Below are 15747 nucleotides of genomic sequence, written 5' to 3'. Positions count from 1 at the left end.
AGGCGAGAGCAGAAACCCCAGTATGGCATTTCAAAGGCTTCTATTCTTTTCAGTTATTCTGCCCTGCTGTCCCTATACATCCCCCAAAGGTTCAAGACTGTCAATATTTTGCCATTTATTCTCCCATCTGCCTGATTGCCCCTTGTACCTGGAAGCAGCAATGTCAAAATCCTTGGTCTCATTACATGCCTGAGTTTTAGGTTCAGTAGGGATTTCCTGGTGGCTCAGATGGTAAAGAGTCTGCCTGTAATGTGGGAGACCTGGGTTTGATCCCTGGGTCTGGAAGATCCCCTGGAGAAGGAAATGGCAACCCACTCCAGTATTCTTGCCTGGAAAATCCCATGGATGGAGGAACCTGGCAGGCTACAGTCCATGGGGTCGCAAAGAGTCAGACACGACTGAGCGACTTCACTTTCTTAGGTTCAAAAAGTATGGTCACTATACTCATAGACTTCAGTCAGTTACTGTTTACTGAGCATCACTCTTGAGGATGGGAGTTAGTATAGCCAAGCCTTTTGAGAACTCTGGGGTCCAGGCCAGGCCCCCCTACTTGTGTGCTATGGGGCAACTCATTTCAACTTCTGTGAGTCTCAGTTTCATCATCTTAAAAGAGGATGAGTAATTCCCACTTTGCAGGATCAAAGGAGGTCATGTGTCAAAAGAGCCCGTCACCTTGCGTGGTACATAGTAGTTGCCCAGTGATTGTCCACATTTCAGTGCAGTTGACTATATATGTGGCTTATGCCCTAAAGTAGATTGAGGCAGGGGGCCAGTCTGTGAGCAACTTGAGGGCTTGTATTCCTGACTCGAGGCCTGGTATATAGTAGATTGAATACGTGTATGCTGGAGATTTGGGGGTGAAGTGGCGAGGAGACTAGCCTGCCCGGAGCAGAGGGTTTGTGTTAGGGAGAGACACTGAGGGGCTTAGCCTCCATTCTGTCGACAGCTGGGGAGTCATTGAATTAGGCCCATCCAACCCGGTACCTGCAAATGATTGAGCCAGGCCTCAGACGCAATCTTGTTGTGGCAGGCTGAGATGGAAGTTTTAATAAATGTGAAAAGGTGCTCCGTGGCCCTAATCCTCTGTCCCTTTAGGGGGCTGCAGAGGCTAAAGATTGGACCTACTGTTGTCTACTGTGCCAGGCTGAACCTCACAGCCACCCCACCCTCGTGCCCGCCTCCCTTCCCCTGTCATGTCATTTTACAAGTGAGAAAGCTGAGGCGGGACATCGGACAGTGCCTTCCCCGGGATTATATGGCTAGTAAGTAGCAGAACTGGAAGCACTGGCCTCACCCACTGTCTTGCTCCTGCAACCAGATGCTTGCCTGCCCTACCTGGCTGGTGGGTGCTCCATTCACTCTTCCAGCAGATACTCACGCTGAGCTCCATCTCCCTTCCCCGCGTGTCCCTCTCACTTTGCACTCAGCATAGATGACTCTCCCCTGACTCAGGTCCTCACTAAGGTTGCTTTCGGTTCTCTCACCTGAGGACAGAGCCTGTGATGTGTTCATCTCTGTCTCCTCCGGGGTGGGGGTGGGGGTGGATAGGGAGGGGAGAAAAGGAGGAAGAGGACAGACAGGGGACAAGGAAGTCGCTTCACACACTCTCCGCACTTCTTCCTAGCACCCTGGTTCTTCTTACTTCTCTTCCCCACCCCTAATGACAGCCCCAGTGTCCCTCCCCTACACACACACACACACACACACACACACACACACACACACCTTCTTTTAGGGGGGAATAGCTAGAGGCGTGGTTCTGATTTCACTCATTCTCTCAGTCCCCTCAAAGCTGTCCCCAATGCTATTCTCTTCTCTCGTCCTTCCTTTGCCTCTGAGGGGGCCTCACAATGAAGAAGGCAGACCAGTGTAGTAGAAAGGAGCCCAGCAGCTGACTCACTCACCCTCTCAGCCTCATTTTCTTCATCCGGAAAATAAGCAGGTTGGACCAGGCAATTGGCAAAGCCTTTTCTGTGTTGTTAATAATACCTGGCATTTGTCTGCTGGGTTCCAAAGGGCTTAATCATCCTACCAGCCCTGCGGGGATTGGCCTCATGTTACAAGTGGGGAGACTGAGGCTCAGATTCCAAGCAGGGAGGTGATTTGCCCAGGTCACAGGGCTGGTAAGTGGCAAAGCCAGTATCTGAGGCTCCATCTCTCTGGATTTAAACCTCGGACTCTGCCCCTGCCCGCAGCCACTCCAAGGAAGGCTCCTCACCATGACCCAGTAGGCTAGAACATTGTTGGTCCCTGGCACTTCCTTGACCTCACCTCCAACCGCTCTTCCCCTCACTCACTCCTTCCTTGCCACGTGTTCCTCCTCCTTATCCCAACAACTGGCCAGCCCCTCCTCCATCTCATGGCCTCTGCACTGGCTATTCTCTCTGCATGAAATGCCCCACCCCTCATTTTCATGATGCATAGAAGGTGTCAAGGCCACTATGTAGAGCAGAGGGAGGAAAGGAGTAGAGCATCTACTGACTGTTGTTGGTTTTTTTTCTCTGTTTCTCTTTCAGATCTGATGGTGAGAATTCCAGAACAGTCAGGTCAGTACCTCCTTTCTTTAGCAGTAGTTGGGAGATGGGGCAGGAACTGGGGTAGGGGCAGGGACTGGGGTGGGGGCCTCTGGTTTGTCACTTTGGGATCCATGGGAAGGGGGGGCCAACTCCAGGGGTTTTGTCCCATTAGTATCAGGGGTGGGGATGGAATGGAGTGGGAGGGCCGGGGTGAATGTGGCAAGCATGCGGAGGGGGTTGAAAACTCTTCCTTAGTCTTTCTGACCTTCACTGACTTGGGGGCTTGGCTGAACACTGGAGCGGCCCATGTGGGAAAGCTGGACCAGGGACCTTCTCCCTCTCTCCTCCCAGGAGAAGGGGACACAAGGGAAATGGAGCTTCCCTTGTCTGGCGTTTGTGCTGCACCCTGGCCTGCACTAGCCCTAAGTAGTGGGGTTTGGATGGACTTTTTGATGTGACACAATCTAGACATTAGAAATGTACCTTATGGTAACCAGTGGACTTTTTTTTTTTTTTGCACACTCGGTGAAAAAGGCTTACAAGCATCACTGAGTTTTCAGGGTGTGATCAATCTGCCATTTGAGGAGGTGGGGGTCAAACTGGGATAGAGACAAGGACTATTAGTACATTTCCCAGGCCTTAACCCATCAGAAGCTTCACGAAAACACAAGTGTCAAGGATAGGGACCATGTGGGAATGATGGGGGACTCAGGATATGGCCCAGTTAGGCAGCATCTAGGCCAGAAGTGGGCCTCTGAAAGGAGATGGGTCCCAGCCGCAGAGGCACGAGATGGGTCACTCAGTTCCAGTCAGGGCTGCGACTAACATACACAGCACCTATGTGAAGAGTAGAATCCACTGAGTGGATCAGTTGGAGGAATGTTCCCTTTCCACTGGGCTCCTGCAGCCCCTCACCAGGGTTCCTGGCTCAGTGAGCAGAGCACAGGTTGAATTTCAGCCCCAACTCATGCCCTCTTGGTTGTAAAGCCTTGTGCAAGGCACAGCTTGTCCAACCATATGCAGCAGCCCAGGTTCTGGCATCCAGGCAGTGGATATGGGAGAGGCAGAGGATCCCAGCATTCAAATGGAGGTGCATTAATGAGACACGCTGTGTCCTAGCATCCCAGACAGGGAGTACAGGGTGAGCACACTGGTGTCCTGTGCCAAGGTACGGGCTGTGGGATGGGAGCACACTTGGGCCAACAGGAAAGCGGGAAGTGTGATCGATGCAGTCAGGCCCAGTGTCCAGGCAAGGGGTATATGACGAGACATAATTAGTCCCAGCCTGCAGCCAAAGAATATGGCCGGAGCACAACCTGTCCTAGCATTTAGGAAGGCACTGGTCTAGCAAAGAACACTGATTCCAGTGCCCCACTGTGGGTTTGGAAGAAGACAACTTGGGCTGACTCTGAGCACAGGCCCGCAGACATTCCCATTGATATGCCTTGTCAAGGAACCCAATAGAAGGCGTCTCTAGCTCTTCCCAGCATGGGTGTTCCGAGGACCTTTAGCTCAGGGCATTTAATAGCATAATCATACATCATATGATAGTGTACATTGGCCCTTTACGACTCACAGAAGTTGTCAGGGGCTTTCTTTCGTTTGATCCTCCCAGTGACACTGTAAGTGGAAGCTGGGTTGGCCTTATCATCATTCTTTTACAGTTGAGGAAACTGAGGCTCAGGCTGGTTATAGGTTTTGCCCACAGCCATGCAGCTAATTTATGGCTGAGCCACCACGGCAGGAGCTCTCAACAGCCTTGCAGATAATAATAGCCATCTCATCCTCATCCTAATATTAGTAGTCATAGCAGCTATCATTTGCTCCTCACCTACTAAGAACTCTGAACATGATCTTATTCAATGTTCACCACAGTCCCATTAGGCATGGATTGTTACAGATGAAGAAAACGAGGTTCCTCAGATGGTCAGCGCCTTGCCCAAGGAAATAAGAGCAATGGGGCAGGGCGGCATCACTCTGACTCACACTCTGGGCTGCCTGCTTCCAAAGCTGGCATTTGTTTTACTAAGATATGCTTCCTGATATCCACCCTGGACCTACAGTCAAGCAGACTACAGGGACCTTGAGGACTCAGCAACTGTGGAAGCAAGGGTTAAACTTGGACTGTGGAAGGGGCTGGCCTAGAATAGCACTAGGGGCTATTCTGTGGGGCAAAATCTTCTAAACATGGTGGGAAGAGCCTTTAACTTGGAACCTGGGCTGGCTGGGGTCATCTGAGGATGCTCTCAGGCCCCATGTGTAAATTCTTGAGCTCACTTCAGTTAGGCATCAGGGAGAACTTCCTGGAGAAGACAGTGTCTGAGCTGGGTCATGGAGGACTGACACATGGACTTTGTGTAAGGAGGGCATCCTTGGAAAAGAAACCAGCAGGCATCAGAGGTGAGGGGGGCTGGGTGGGGCAGTCGGTCAGACTAAAACAGATCTGGGCAGGAAAGGAGATGTTAAAAGCTCCTTAACAAAGGACTAGTTTGGTTGGGGCTGGGTCACAGACACCTTCTGTCATCATTGAGAGCCAGGGGAGGTCAGAGGAGGGAGGCTGGGATCTGCAACATAAGGGCAGCAACTGGATCTGGGCAAAGGGTTCCATTTATGGCCAGGTCGCCTTCTAGTTATGTGACTTTGAACAGATATATTTCCCCCCAGGAGTCCCCGGGTCCTTCCTCGTCTAATAAACATTGTGTATGTGTAGGGGAAACATTAGGAGGGTAGAAGAAAAACATCAAGGAGAGGAGTTAGACCTTGGCTGTTGTGAAAGGGGAACAGGAAGGAGTGAGTAGGGTCAGTGGATTGAAAACCCACTATGGTATGGCAGGGCCCCAGGCATGAGGGCTTTCAAGTATAGGGTGCCAGAGGAAGTGTGGAGTCTAATTAGAGCTGAGCAGCTGGTGTTGTGAGAGGGATGTGGGCAGAAGAAGGTGCCTGGACTTCCTGTGGATCCATGAGAAGTTGTCAGACCTAGAGATACCTTAAATCTAGGTCCAGAAAGGGATGGGCAATGGCTCAAGGTCACAAACTAGTGCTCAGCAGAGCCTGCTTCCTAGCTGTGTGTTGTTTGCAAAGTCATTTACAGCTTCTCTGATCCTTACTTTCCTCATCTGTAAAATGAGGTCAATAATTCTGACTTCTTTGGGTTAATGAAAGAACTTAAAACAATGCTCAGCATAAAATGGTGGTACAACACATTGTAGTGCCCTTAGCCAACGCCTAACCCTTTCCATTGTCATTTATGGGGTATTCAAGCTTGAGAAATATGGAGCATAGAACTTGAAAACAGAGAGGCAGGAGGAGCTGATACCCCTGCTACCCAGAAGGGGAGTGAGCCCAGGCCTAGAGGCACTGCCACTGCACTGAGGGTGAAGCTGGAACTTGGGGGCCCTGGGCACCAGGCTGGGGTTGCCAGGCACGCAAGGATGAGAGCCAGAGGAGGTGGCCTGTTGCTAGGGAAGGAGGGAGCGGGTGGGGGAGCTGTTGACACCCGCAGAGCCAGGGACGTCCCCATGGCAACGGAGCCACTGCTGTTGGGAGGAGAAGTGGGAGGAGGAGCCAGCGCTGGCTCTGTTCCCAGAGGAGGCCTCCCACTCTGGGCCTCAGTGCCCCCATCTATCCAACCGGAGCTTGGATTAGATAATTTCTGAAAGATTCTTCCTTGTTTTGACCTCCTGGCAATCTGGGGTGGCTGAGACCTCACAGAGCTTCCATGGCTCCCCCACATGCCCAAGACACCACCAGACACCAGAGTGCCCCAGCTGCTTCCAAATCTTCCCTCCATGCAGCCTCCGGTTCAGTGCAGCCTGGTCGCTGGCCCCGCCCAGCTCTTTGTTGATACCACTTCCTTTGCCTGGAACCTTGTCGCTCACCGCCTGCTCAGTTCTCTCTGGTTCCGGTGGGCCCAACTCCAGCCCTGTGCACTCTGGGGAGCCTTCCCTGGCTGCCCTAGCCTGCCCAGACTGCTTCCTCCCTCCTGGGCTCCTTTGGCCACACAGGTCTATGCTTCTCCTGCTCTCCTTAGTAATTTGCTGCTGCATTGCTTCGAGCTGCTTCTGAGAGCTTGGGCTCCCCTTGACAGATTCAGATCTTTTCTGTAAATTTATAGTGTCATATTGCGAATCCCCATTTTACATATGAGCCAGTGCTCTGAGAACTTATGTGGCTTGTCTGAGCTCCCCAGGTCCTATGTGGTGGAGCCAGGCTTGGAACTTAGCTCTGTGTAATTGCTGCTGCCCCAGACCCGAGGTAGGTTATGATTTATCAGCTGCAGCAGTGCTTACTAGGTGATAGCTAAAGTCCGTATATGCTGGCCACCATGCTGGGCACTTCACCTGTGTTTTCTCATTTCATCTTCACGATAATCCTATAGGGTTTATATTTTAGTCACTTTACAGGTGAGAAAACTAAGGCTTAGAAAGTTAAAATAATCTATCCCCCCTCATAGAACTCAAATATAAATTCAGAGTTGTGGTCATCATTCTATACCAGAGTTAATCCAGTTGTATTCCAGAAGCACGTACAGAGCATTCCCTATGTACCAGTCTTGTGTTGGGTGATCCATGGTGGAGATGGAAGTGGGCTACAGACATAGATGAGCCAGCTCTGGCAAGCCAAAATGGGAGTTTGTTGATGAAAAGCCAGTTCTAAGGACAAGAGGCTGGAAGAGGTAGCACTTGACTCTGATAGTGGGATGGAGGAAGAGGGTAGGGGTGGGGAGGGAGATGGGCAATTTTCCCAAAGAACGTACCTTTTCCCAGGAAGCTCACAAGGGGAAAGAAGAGGTAATGGGGTTCTCCCTCTCCTTCCTGTTTATGTTCCCCTGCCCCCTCTTGGCCCAGCCCCAGGAAGTGGGTGACCCCTAAGCTGGCTGCATGCCTGGTTGGCACCAAAATAAACTTGCCTTCTCTCTCTTCTCCTCCCCTTGTCTCCGTCCCCTCTGTCCTGGCTTTAATTAGCAGCCCTGGGGATGAGTCACTTGGCAGCTGGGGAGGGAGGCTGCTGAGAGCCCAGTTGAGCCTGAGTTCCTGGCCCTCACCTCACAGGCAACACTGCTGTGTTCTTGGTGTGGCTCCACGTCTGTGCGGGTGTGAGGAGTACAGGGACAGTGCTGCGTGCTGGCCAGTGTCCTTGCATAGCAGGCTGTCTGTATAGAAGTAGATCTGGTTGCTGCTCGGTGTTCACTGAATGTCAATGTGTGTGTGTGTGTGGCTGTAGGACATATCTGTGGTCGCAAGTGTCAGGAAATGAGGGAGCTTTTGGGTAAACAAACACAAAAGCTTTGTAATTGTATTCACCCCTCCCTACCTAAGTGTTCTTTATGCGTTTTTGCTTATGCAGCCCTGCACCTATATCCCCAATTTTCCCTTGTCTTAGTCTAGGTACACTTTGTTGCAGGGAACCGAAACCCACTCAAACATGCTCAAGAATAAGGGATGGGGAGGGGGAAGACTGTTGTGAGACTACATCTCACAGAATCTAAGAGCAGTAAATGACATATAGCCAGGCCTCATGCCAACTGGAAATGGGACCAAGAAGTCAAGGAGCAAGACTGTCCCCCTCCACCCCCCTCTCTCTCTGCATCTTCCTGGCCCGTGCCTGTCTCTCTCCATCTTTCATGACTTGCCTGGTCCCTTTCATCTTTTTGTCACTGACTCCTCTCTCTGGAGTGCCTTCCTCTGCTCTCAGGTGGCCTGATGTGGCCATCAACCTTGAAGTTATATGACCTTCCAGCTCTGGGGCCCACCCCCAGGTGACTGCAGCGTTTTTGTCCATCCTATGGTAAAATGAGGCAACAAGGGGTTGTAGGTGGGAATGGATTCTCCTAGAGGTGGGTGAGTGTGTGCCCATACGTGCTCAGTTATGTCCAGCTCTTTGCAACCCCATGGACTGTAGCCCGCCAGGCTCCTCTGTCCATGGGATTTTCCAGGCAAGAATACTGGAGTGGGTTGCCATTCCCTTCTCCAGGGGATCTTCCTGACCCAAGGATCAAACCTGCATCTCCTGTGTCTCCTGCATTGGCAGGCAGATTCTTTACCACTGAGCCACCTGGGAAGCCCAGGAGTGGGTGAGGGTAGAGGTCAAATACTAAGAACTTGGTGTTTCTTCTATAGTGCCCACAGCTTTTATGTGTTCACAAGCCAGGTCAGAGCCTGGGGAGCAATCTACTCAGAGGCCCACAATTGTCAGCTTGCTCATCCATCAACGTTGTAGTTCATACTCTAATGCAAGTCGACCTTTGCTCACTATGCTTTCAAGTTCCATGCTCTTGAATCAGAACACGCTATTTTATCTAAAAATTTCCCCTTATTTTGTGCCAAAACAGCCTTTAAGTGCATGGTGGGTATTACCATCACTCCCAGTGCACGGTGATTTTCATAGCCTCAGAACAACTGGCATAATACTACTCATGATACAACTGTTCTCAAGTTCTTCGTTGTTTCAGAAATTTTCACATTTTATTAGTACAGCGACTGAATTTATAGTTATCTGAAGTATATAACTACAAGCACACATTATCAATATTATCAGCTTGACGCTTGAGCTTACTTTTCTATTAATACAAACCCTGCTGTTTTTACATTAATTACAGAGGGAATTAATGACCCCTTAGACAGGTTTTCACCTATGAGTAAGGAGTTTGGAACCATCTGTGTGCATAATGACTGTTCTCCAGAAGCAGGCGCAATTCCCATGGCTCTGACCTCGGCCCTGGCCTCCCATCCTCTGGCTGAGACTGGAGGCTGCCCCCTACTTCCTTGGGGAGTGCCTACTTCAGGTCTGGCACATATTAGGTGCTCTTGTTATTTTTAATAAAAACGATAGTTTTCTTATTGTTAAAGCTATCTTCCACACATAGACCGTAAACCTGAGTGGGAAAGATCATCCCAGGCTCAGGACAAAGCCTCTTTCAACCTAACAAATGCTTTGATTTAGAAAATGTGTACTATGTATCAGGCACTGTTAGGGAGCATTCCACACACCTTTATCTTTAATCTTCCTGGCAGCTCTGCCAAGTAGGGGTGATTGGATCCACTTTACAGGGGGGGAAACCAAAATCTCGAGAGGTAAGATGACTTGCCCGAGGTCATCCATCCATCTACCTATCCATCCATCTATCCATTTAGTCATTCATTCACTCAAAGATAGTTTCTGGAGTACCTACAACATGCTAGTTTAGTTTCACATACAACATGTGTGAAACTAAATGCAGTTGATACAGTAATGCATAGTAGAATCCTGCTGTGAGAAAACTCACCCTCTGGTAGGAAAACAGAGAAGGAGACAGACAATTAACAGAGGAAGTGTAGAGTGCTGAGGGAGACCCTCGGAAGTATACCCAACCCAGCCTGAGGGTCAAGGAGTCTTCTCCAAACTGACCTCTAAACTGAGACTTGGTGGATGAGTTGAAGTTAGCCTGGTTTTTCCAGTAGTCATGAATGGATGTGAGAGTTGGACTATAAAGACAGCTGAGTGCCGAAGAATTGATGCTTTTGAACTATGGTGTTGGAGAAGACTCTTGAGAGTCCCTTGGACTGCAAGGAGATCAAACCAGTCAATCCTAAAGGAAGTCAACCCTGAATATTCATTGGAAGGACTGATGCTGAAGCTCCAATACTTTGGCCACCTGATGTGAAGAATTGACTCATTGGAAAAGACCCTGATGCTGGAAAAGATTGAAGACAGGAGGAAAAGGGGATGACAGAGGATGAGATGGTTGGATAGCATCACCAACTCAATGGACATGAGTTTGAGCAAGCTCCAGGAGTTGGTGATGGACAGGGAGGCCTGGCTTGCTGCAGTCTGTGGGGTCGCAGAGTCGGACACAACTGAGCGACTGAACTGGTGCAGGATGGAGGTAGGGTGAGGTGAAGAGCATTTTGCAGGCAGAGCAAAAAAGTGTGCCAGGGCTGTGGGAGCAGTATTTGGTACCTGCATTTGTGAAGAACTATAGCTGTATCTGTGGAATCCCCAGGTGGCTCAAGTGGTAGAGAATCTATCTGCCAATGCAGGTGACGCAGGCTCGATTTGATTCCTGGGTCAGGAAGATGCTCTGGAGGAGGAAATGGCAACCCACTCAAGTATTCTTGCCTGGGAAGTCCCATGGACAGAGGAACCTGGAGGCTTACAGTCTCTGGGGTCACAAAGAATTGGACGTGACTTAGCAACTGAGCACATAGCTGTATCTGTAGTGGGATGGGGCTACCGTGAGAAATAGTTTGAAAAGGGGGTAGAAGGTATATTGGTAGACTGGGGCCGGGACCCTGGTCAGTCAGACCCAGAGCCAAGGAGCTGCAGGACCCAGGAGTAGAGTTTCCATGATTCCCTGCCTGCCTCTTCCCAGCATCAGCCTGGGTGGGCCTGGCCACTGCCAGCAGCAGGCCAGGATTCCAGTGGCCACAGTGCCCTCTAGTGTCCAACAGCCTATCTTGCAGTTTCCACCTCAGTTTGGTTTGTCTGTCTCCCAATACCAGCTGACCTTTATGACTAGGTGCCCTGTGCCGGATGCTGGGAACACTGGGATGAATAAGACACGGCCCCTGTCCCCACCAAGCTCCTGGCCAGAAGGGGAAACAGCATGTGAACAGACAGCGCTGGAGAAACGCAGGGTGGGAAGGACGCAGGGGAGTCAGGTTCCCAGAAGGAACCACTTCTGAGCAGACTCCATCTCTCATGAGGTGGAGAGATGGCAGTGGGGGCAGGGTGGTGGGGAAGAGTCTTCTGAGCAGAGGCAAAGGTGAAGGCAGAGAGCAGAGTGTGGCAGACAATTGCAGGCACTTTTGTCTGGGTGGAGCACAGGTTGAAGATATGAGGGGAGGCTGAGACCACCTGGAGGTGGAGGGGGGGCAGCTCACAGAAGGTCCTGGGATGCCTGGCAGGCAGTTAGTGAATGGAATCATATAAGGAGCTTCCCTCCCCTTTTGGGATCACAGACTCATCTGAGGATCTGATAAAAGCAATATTCTCCCAAGAAATGCACTCATACTCATGTTTTTCATACAACTTAAGGGACTTCAGAGACACTCTGCACTCCAGGCCTATCCACGAACCACAGGCTTCGAAATTCCTCTTAGTATAAATACTGAAACCTTATCGTGGCCTCTGGACTCTGCGTGATTGGTCCCCCACCTATATCCCTAATCTCCCCTTTGCTTTTTTCCAGTCAACCATCTTGGCCTCCTTGAAGTTCCTGGAAATACCACCTCAGGTCCTTTGCCCAGGTTGTTCCTCTTCCTGGAACACTCTCCCCCTGCTACCTCCAATTTTGCCCAGTTTAATTCCACTAGTGGTTGAATAATGTCTGTCTCTTCTCATTTGGACATGAGCTCCATGAGATCAGGACATTGACTGCCTTTAGTCACTACCATATCCGTTCCCCTGCCAGTGCCCTGTGATTGGGTTAGGCTCCTCACCCTTAATTCCTTCCCTTCAACCCCTAGAGGATTATCACATGAGATGCACCAACAGGCTCAGATATGTCTGAATTCTAAGAGTGGCCCAAATGAAAAGGTATCTTCCTAGAAATCTTCCCCAGCCTGAAACAAACAGGTTTCCCAAGAGTCTCCCCTACCTCCCTGGCAGAAGGACCATGCTCTCTCAGGCTCCAACTGAGACTTGTCAGCATGTGCCTATCTGTCTCACTGAAACTTCACAAAAACCTGTGAGAATGGAGTTGCCACTCGCCTTTTACAGATGAACAAACCAAGCCTCAGAGGGGTTACCCAGTGGAAAAATAGTAGAGCCGGGATTTGTACCTAGCTCTGCCAGGCACCAAAGTGTAAGCTCTTTGCCTCACCAGAGAGGGGAAGGGGCTTGCCCAAGGTCACACAGCATTGGCCTTAGGGCCAGAACTAGAATTTATGTTTCTTGACTTTTGCCAGACCAAGATGAGTGTTTGGGCCACAGGTGCCACTTTTAAGACAGTAACTACAAATGGGCGCAAGGTGTGGCTGCCACAGGGGCCAAGAGAGTTGCTGAGGGAGAGAGAGGGGGAAAAAAAAAGCAGGGGCTGAGACCAGAGCCTAAGGACCATGGGGCTTTAGGGGGTGGGCTGAGGAAGAAGAGGCCATGAAGGGCCCATGGATGCCAACTTTGTGGTGGTCCAGAGGGCCAATCTCTCTCAGCAGCTTTGGCTTTCTTGAGAAGAACCAGCTGCCCCAGCAGGAAGGCAGGAAGACTGGCCTGTGGCCTGTCAGCTCCTATTCCTTCTAGATCACTGGCCCCCTGGCCCCTCCCAGGGCCGCCTTCTGCTCAGAACAGCCAGGGGCCTGGGCTCTGGGGCTATGAAAGGACAAGAGCCCCCTGAGTTGGACCTGGGATACTCTTCAGGAACCTCACACCCTTCAAATCCTCCAAATTCTCTCCTTTCTCCAGCCCCCACATAAGGAGGAGAGAGAGGTTACTGTGGTAGGTCAGTGGGGAGTCAGGCTACCTGGATTCTAGTCTGACAGGCAGTATGAACTTTAGTAAGACTCTTCCCTTCTCCAGGCCTTAATTTCGCCCTCTGTAAAGTCAGGAGGGGCAATTTCTTTAGAACAGCCTCTAGATTGTGAATGGCATTTCTTCTGATTTTTGCTTTTCTGTCCAGGGAGCATTTCTCTTAGCCAATCCAGAAAACAATGCAGAAGCAAGTGAGAGCTTATTGCAATGGTTAAGAATATTGGCTCAGACCTCATCTTGATTTCCCAAAATGGGTGATTTGAATTTTACTTGATCTGGAACATCCTAGCATAACCACCACACAGAGTCTCTTTAAGTCTGTGGAAGATGAGAATGTTTGTGAAAAGCTTCTATGGAAAGGTTTCCGTATTCACAGGGCAACCATATGGCCAAGGGGATGGAGTCCTGATTTGGGAATGGCAAAAACAGGTCCTGACCTTGGGGTTCCGCTACTTACTAGCTCTATTACCTGTGCCGAGTTACTTAAATGTTTCTGCGTCTCATTTTTCTCTTCAGGAAAATAGAGCTAATGACGTATACTTGACAGGGTGCTTGGGGAGATTCCAACAGAGGTGCATGTAGTGAGACCAGCCTGAGGTTTGGCCCAGGGGAGTCTCTTCAAGCTCTCAAAGCTGCTTCCTCTTACTAGGAGTTCCCAGCCCTCCTGGGGGAGCAGGGGAAGGAGCAAAGTTTCCAGTTGCAGTCTGGCCCCAAGCCCAGCCAGCCTGGCCCCGCCTCCTTGGTTCCTCCTTCTAGGGAAGGGCTGGGGAGGAGGGGGTGGTGACACAGTGGAGGCACCGCCCTGGCCAGGGGGCCTGCCCTCGGGACAGGTCCAGACCCATGGAGCCCCCCGGGAGGAGTAGCAGGTAGGAACCTAGCCCCTAGCCTCAGCCCTGCAGCCTGACCCCCTCCGTTCCTGCCCAGGCCTGGACCTGGTCCCTGGGCTGCTGATTCAGCAGCCTCCTGGCTTCCTGGTTCCTGGCTCCCCTCTTGGAGTCTTGGAGGCCTTTGGCTTGGGGTAGGGAGGCAGCTCGAGTGGGTGAGCGCAGGGGCATTTGGGTGCCCAGCTCTGTGAGGACCCTGGAGCCCTGAGCAGCACAGTCTGTGACCAAGGAGGAGTGTGATTGGTGGCTGCCCAGGCGCCTTGCCTGGCGCTGTGGAGCTGTCTGTAGCAGCTGAGACTGATACCAACATTCCAGCAGCCTGTGGGTCTCTGAGTCTCAAATTTAATGAGTCAAGGACTTGGGCCGGTAACTGGCACCTAAATGGTCCTTAAGAAACAGTCGTTCTGCTGATAATTAGTCCAGAGACTCTGGAAGAAGAGTATTGGATTCCAGGATTCTCTGTAAGGTTCTAAGATTTAGGCATCCTCTAATTTGCAGCAAGCGAGATAGTGGGCAGCTGGCCTGGCCTGCAGCTGCATCTCCTGGCCTTTACTTGGGCTCTTGAATGGCCAGGCCCTGACCAAAACCAGCCTTCAGGGGCTCGTGGGGGACAGGGGCTGGCTGACTGGGGACTCACCCCCAGCATCTGCCCTGCACTGGGGAGGCCAGGGACCGGGCCCTTGGCCTCACTACCCTGCTGTCTCTCCTCCTTCCCATTCTCTGGACTTTCCATCTTGGGAAGCAGGAGGCAGAGGGGCCTTTGGACCCCGCTCTAGGGGTGGGGGACAGCGCTGGGGGGCGGGGCTTGGGCCCTGCCCCAGGCTGGGGGTGCAGCACTGGCCTTGGAAGCAAAGACCCACCCTGTCCCCTGGCTCGCTGGGCCCCATCCTCCCACTCAGTCCTATCCTGTCACCAGGACCACTGAGACCTTGTCAGCTCTCCTCCGCCCTCACCTCTCCTGTCCTTTGCTCTGGCACTCTGCCTCTCCCCTGTCTTCTTTCTGTGTCTTTGTCTCGCCCTTTCACTGTCTTCCTCCTCTGTCTCTCTCCTTTTCTGTCTCACCCTTTTCTTGTCTCTTTCAGTTTCTCTCTGTCTCTTACCCTCTCCTCCTCCAGTGTCTCCCACACCCTCCCCAACCCTGCCCCAGCCTGGGTTCTTCACCCTCTTTGGACCCAGAGCCTCTTTTCTCCCCATCCTTCCCTCCCTTCTTGTGAGGGGTCTTCTATAAGGGGGAACAACCCCCTCCGCACCCACCTTTTCCCTTTCTCTTTCATCCACCCGTCCCCCTCCCCTGTTCCATCCCCGTGTGGCATCTGGTGTGAGGAGGGCCCCTCCCCCTTCCCTACTGTGGTGTCCCAGTGTCTCCGTGGCCGAGGTCCCCACGGAGTCACCTGGAACACAGGAGGCCCAGCCCAGCTCTTTCGTCTCTGCTGCCCCCTGTTGTCGTTGTGTTCTGTTTGTGGTTCGAGTGCCGTCCTCTCTTTCTTGACTTTGTGGTTTTTTCTTTTTTTCTTCCTTCCTTCCTTCCTTCCCTCCCTCCCTCCCTCCCTCCCTCCCCTCCTCTTCCAACCCCTATCCTCCACCACCCATTCCTCCCAGTCTTCCCCTTTCCCATACCCCACTCACTTTCACCTCCTTGTCCCCATTCCCCACCCTGCCTCTCCCCTCCTTCCCTGTCTCTCTCTCTGTATCTCTTTCTCTCTCTGTCTCTCGCTGTCTCTCAGGTCCACAGCGTCTCATACTCTACACCAGTATTGCTGTCCTACTCAGGTCCTTGACTCCATGAAGCTTACCCCCTCAGGCAGGCTGGCAGAGAGCAGGTAAGAGCTAGACCCACCCTTCCCCCAATCCCTCACCCCTCCAGACAAATATGAATATCATTGCCAGCCCCTCCCCATCTT

General features: G+C 51.6%; 1 protein-coding gene across 5 annotated transcripts in view; it reads left to right on the top strand.

The window, feature by feature from the left end:
- Positions 1-15747, top strand: part of IQSEC2 (IQ motif and Sec7 domain ArfGEF 2) — a 76948-nt gene that overhangs the window by 20691 nt on the left and 40510 nt on the right. For 2 of the 5 annotated variants that reach the window (XM_070462806.1, XM_070462807.1), the window contains exons 2-3: positions 2517-2546; positions 15571-15666. In XM_070462806.1, the coding sequence (XP_070318907.1) occupies positions 2517-2546; positions 15571-15666 (126 nt within the window). Of the gene's footprint in view, positions 1-2516; positions 2547-13741; positions 13829-15570; positions 15667-15747 lie in introns of those variants that run through there. The other 3 variants (XM_020877650.2, XM_020877648.2, XM_020877653.2) reach the window with 3 other exon arrangements.

Source organism: Odocoileus virginianus, unplaced genomic scaffold (assembly GCF_023699985.2).
Source record: "Odocoileus virginianus isolate 20LAN1187 ecotype Illinois unplaced genomic scaffold, Ovbor_1.2 Unplaced_Scaffold_14, whole genome shotgun sequence".
NCBI classification, from domain to species: Eukaryota; Metazoa; Chordata; class Mammalia; order Artiodactyla; family Cervidae; genus Odocoileus; species Odocoileus virginianus.
The sequence above is the reverse complement of the archived record's forward strand: the minus strand, read 5'-3'. Positions and strand labels throughout refer to the sequence as shown.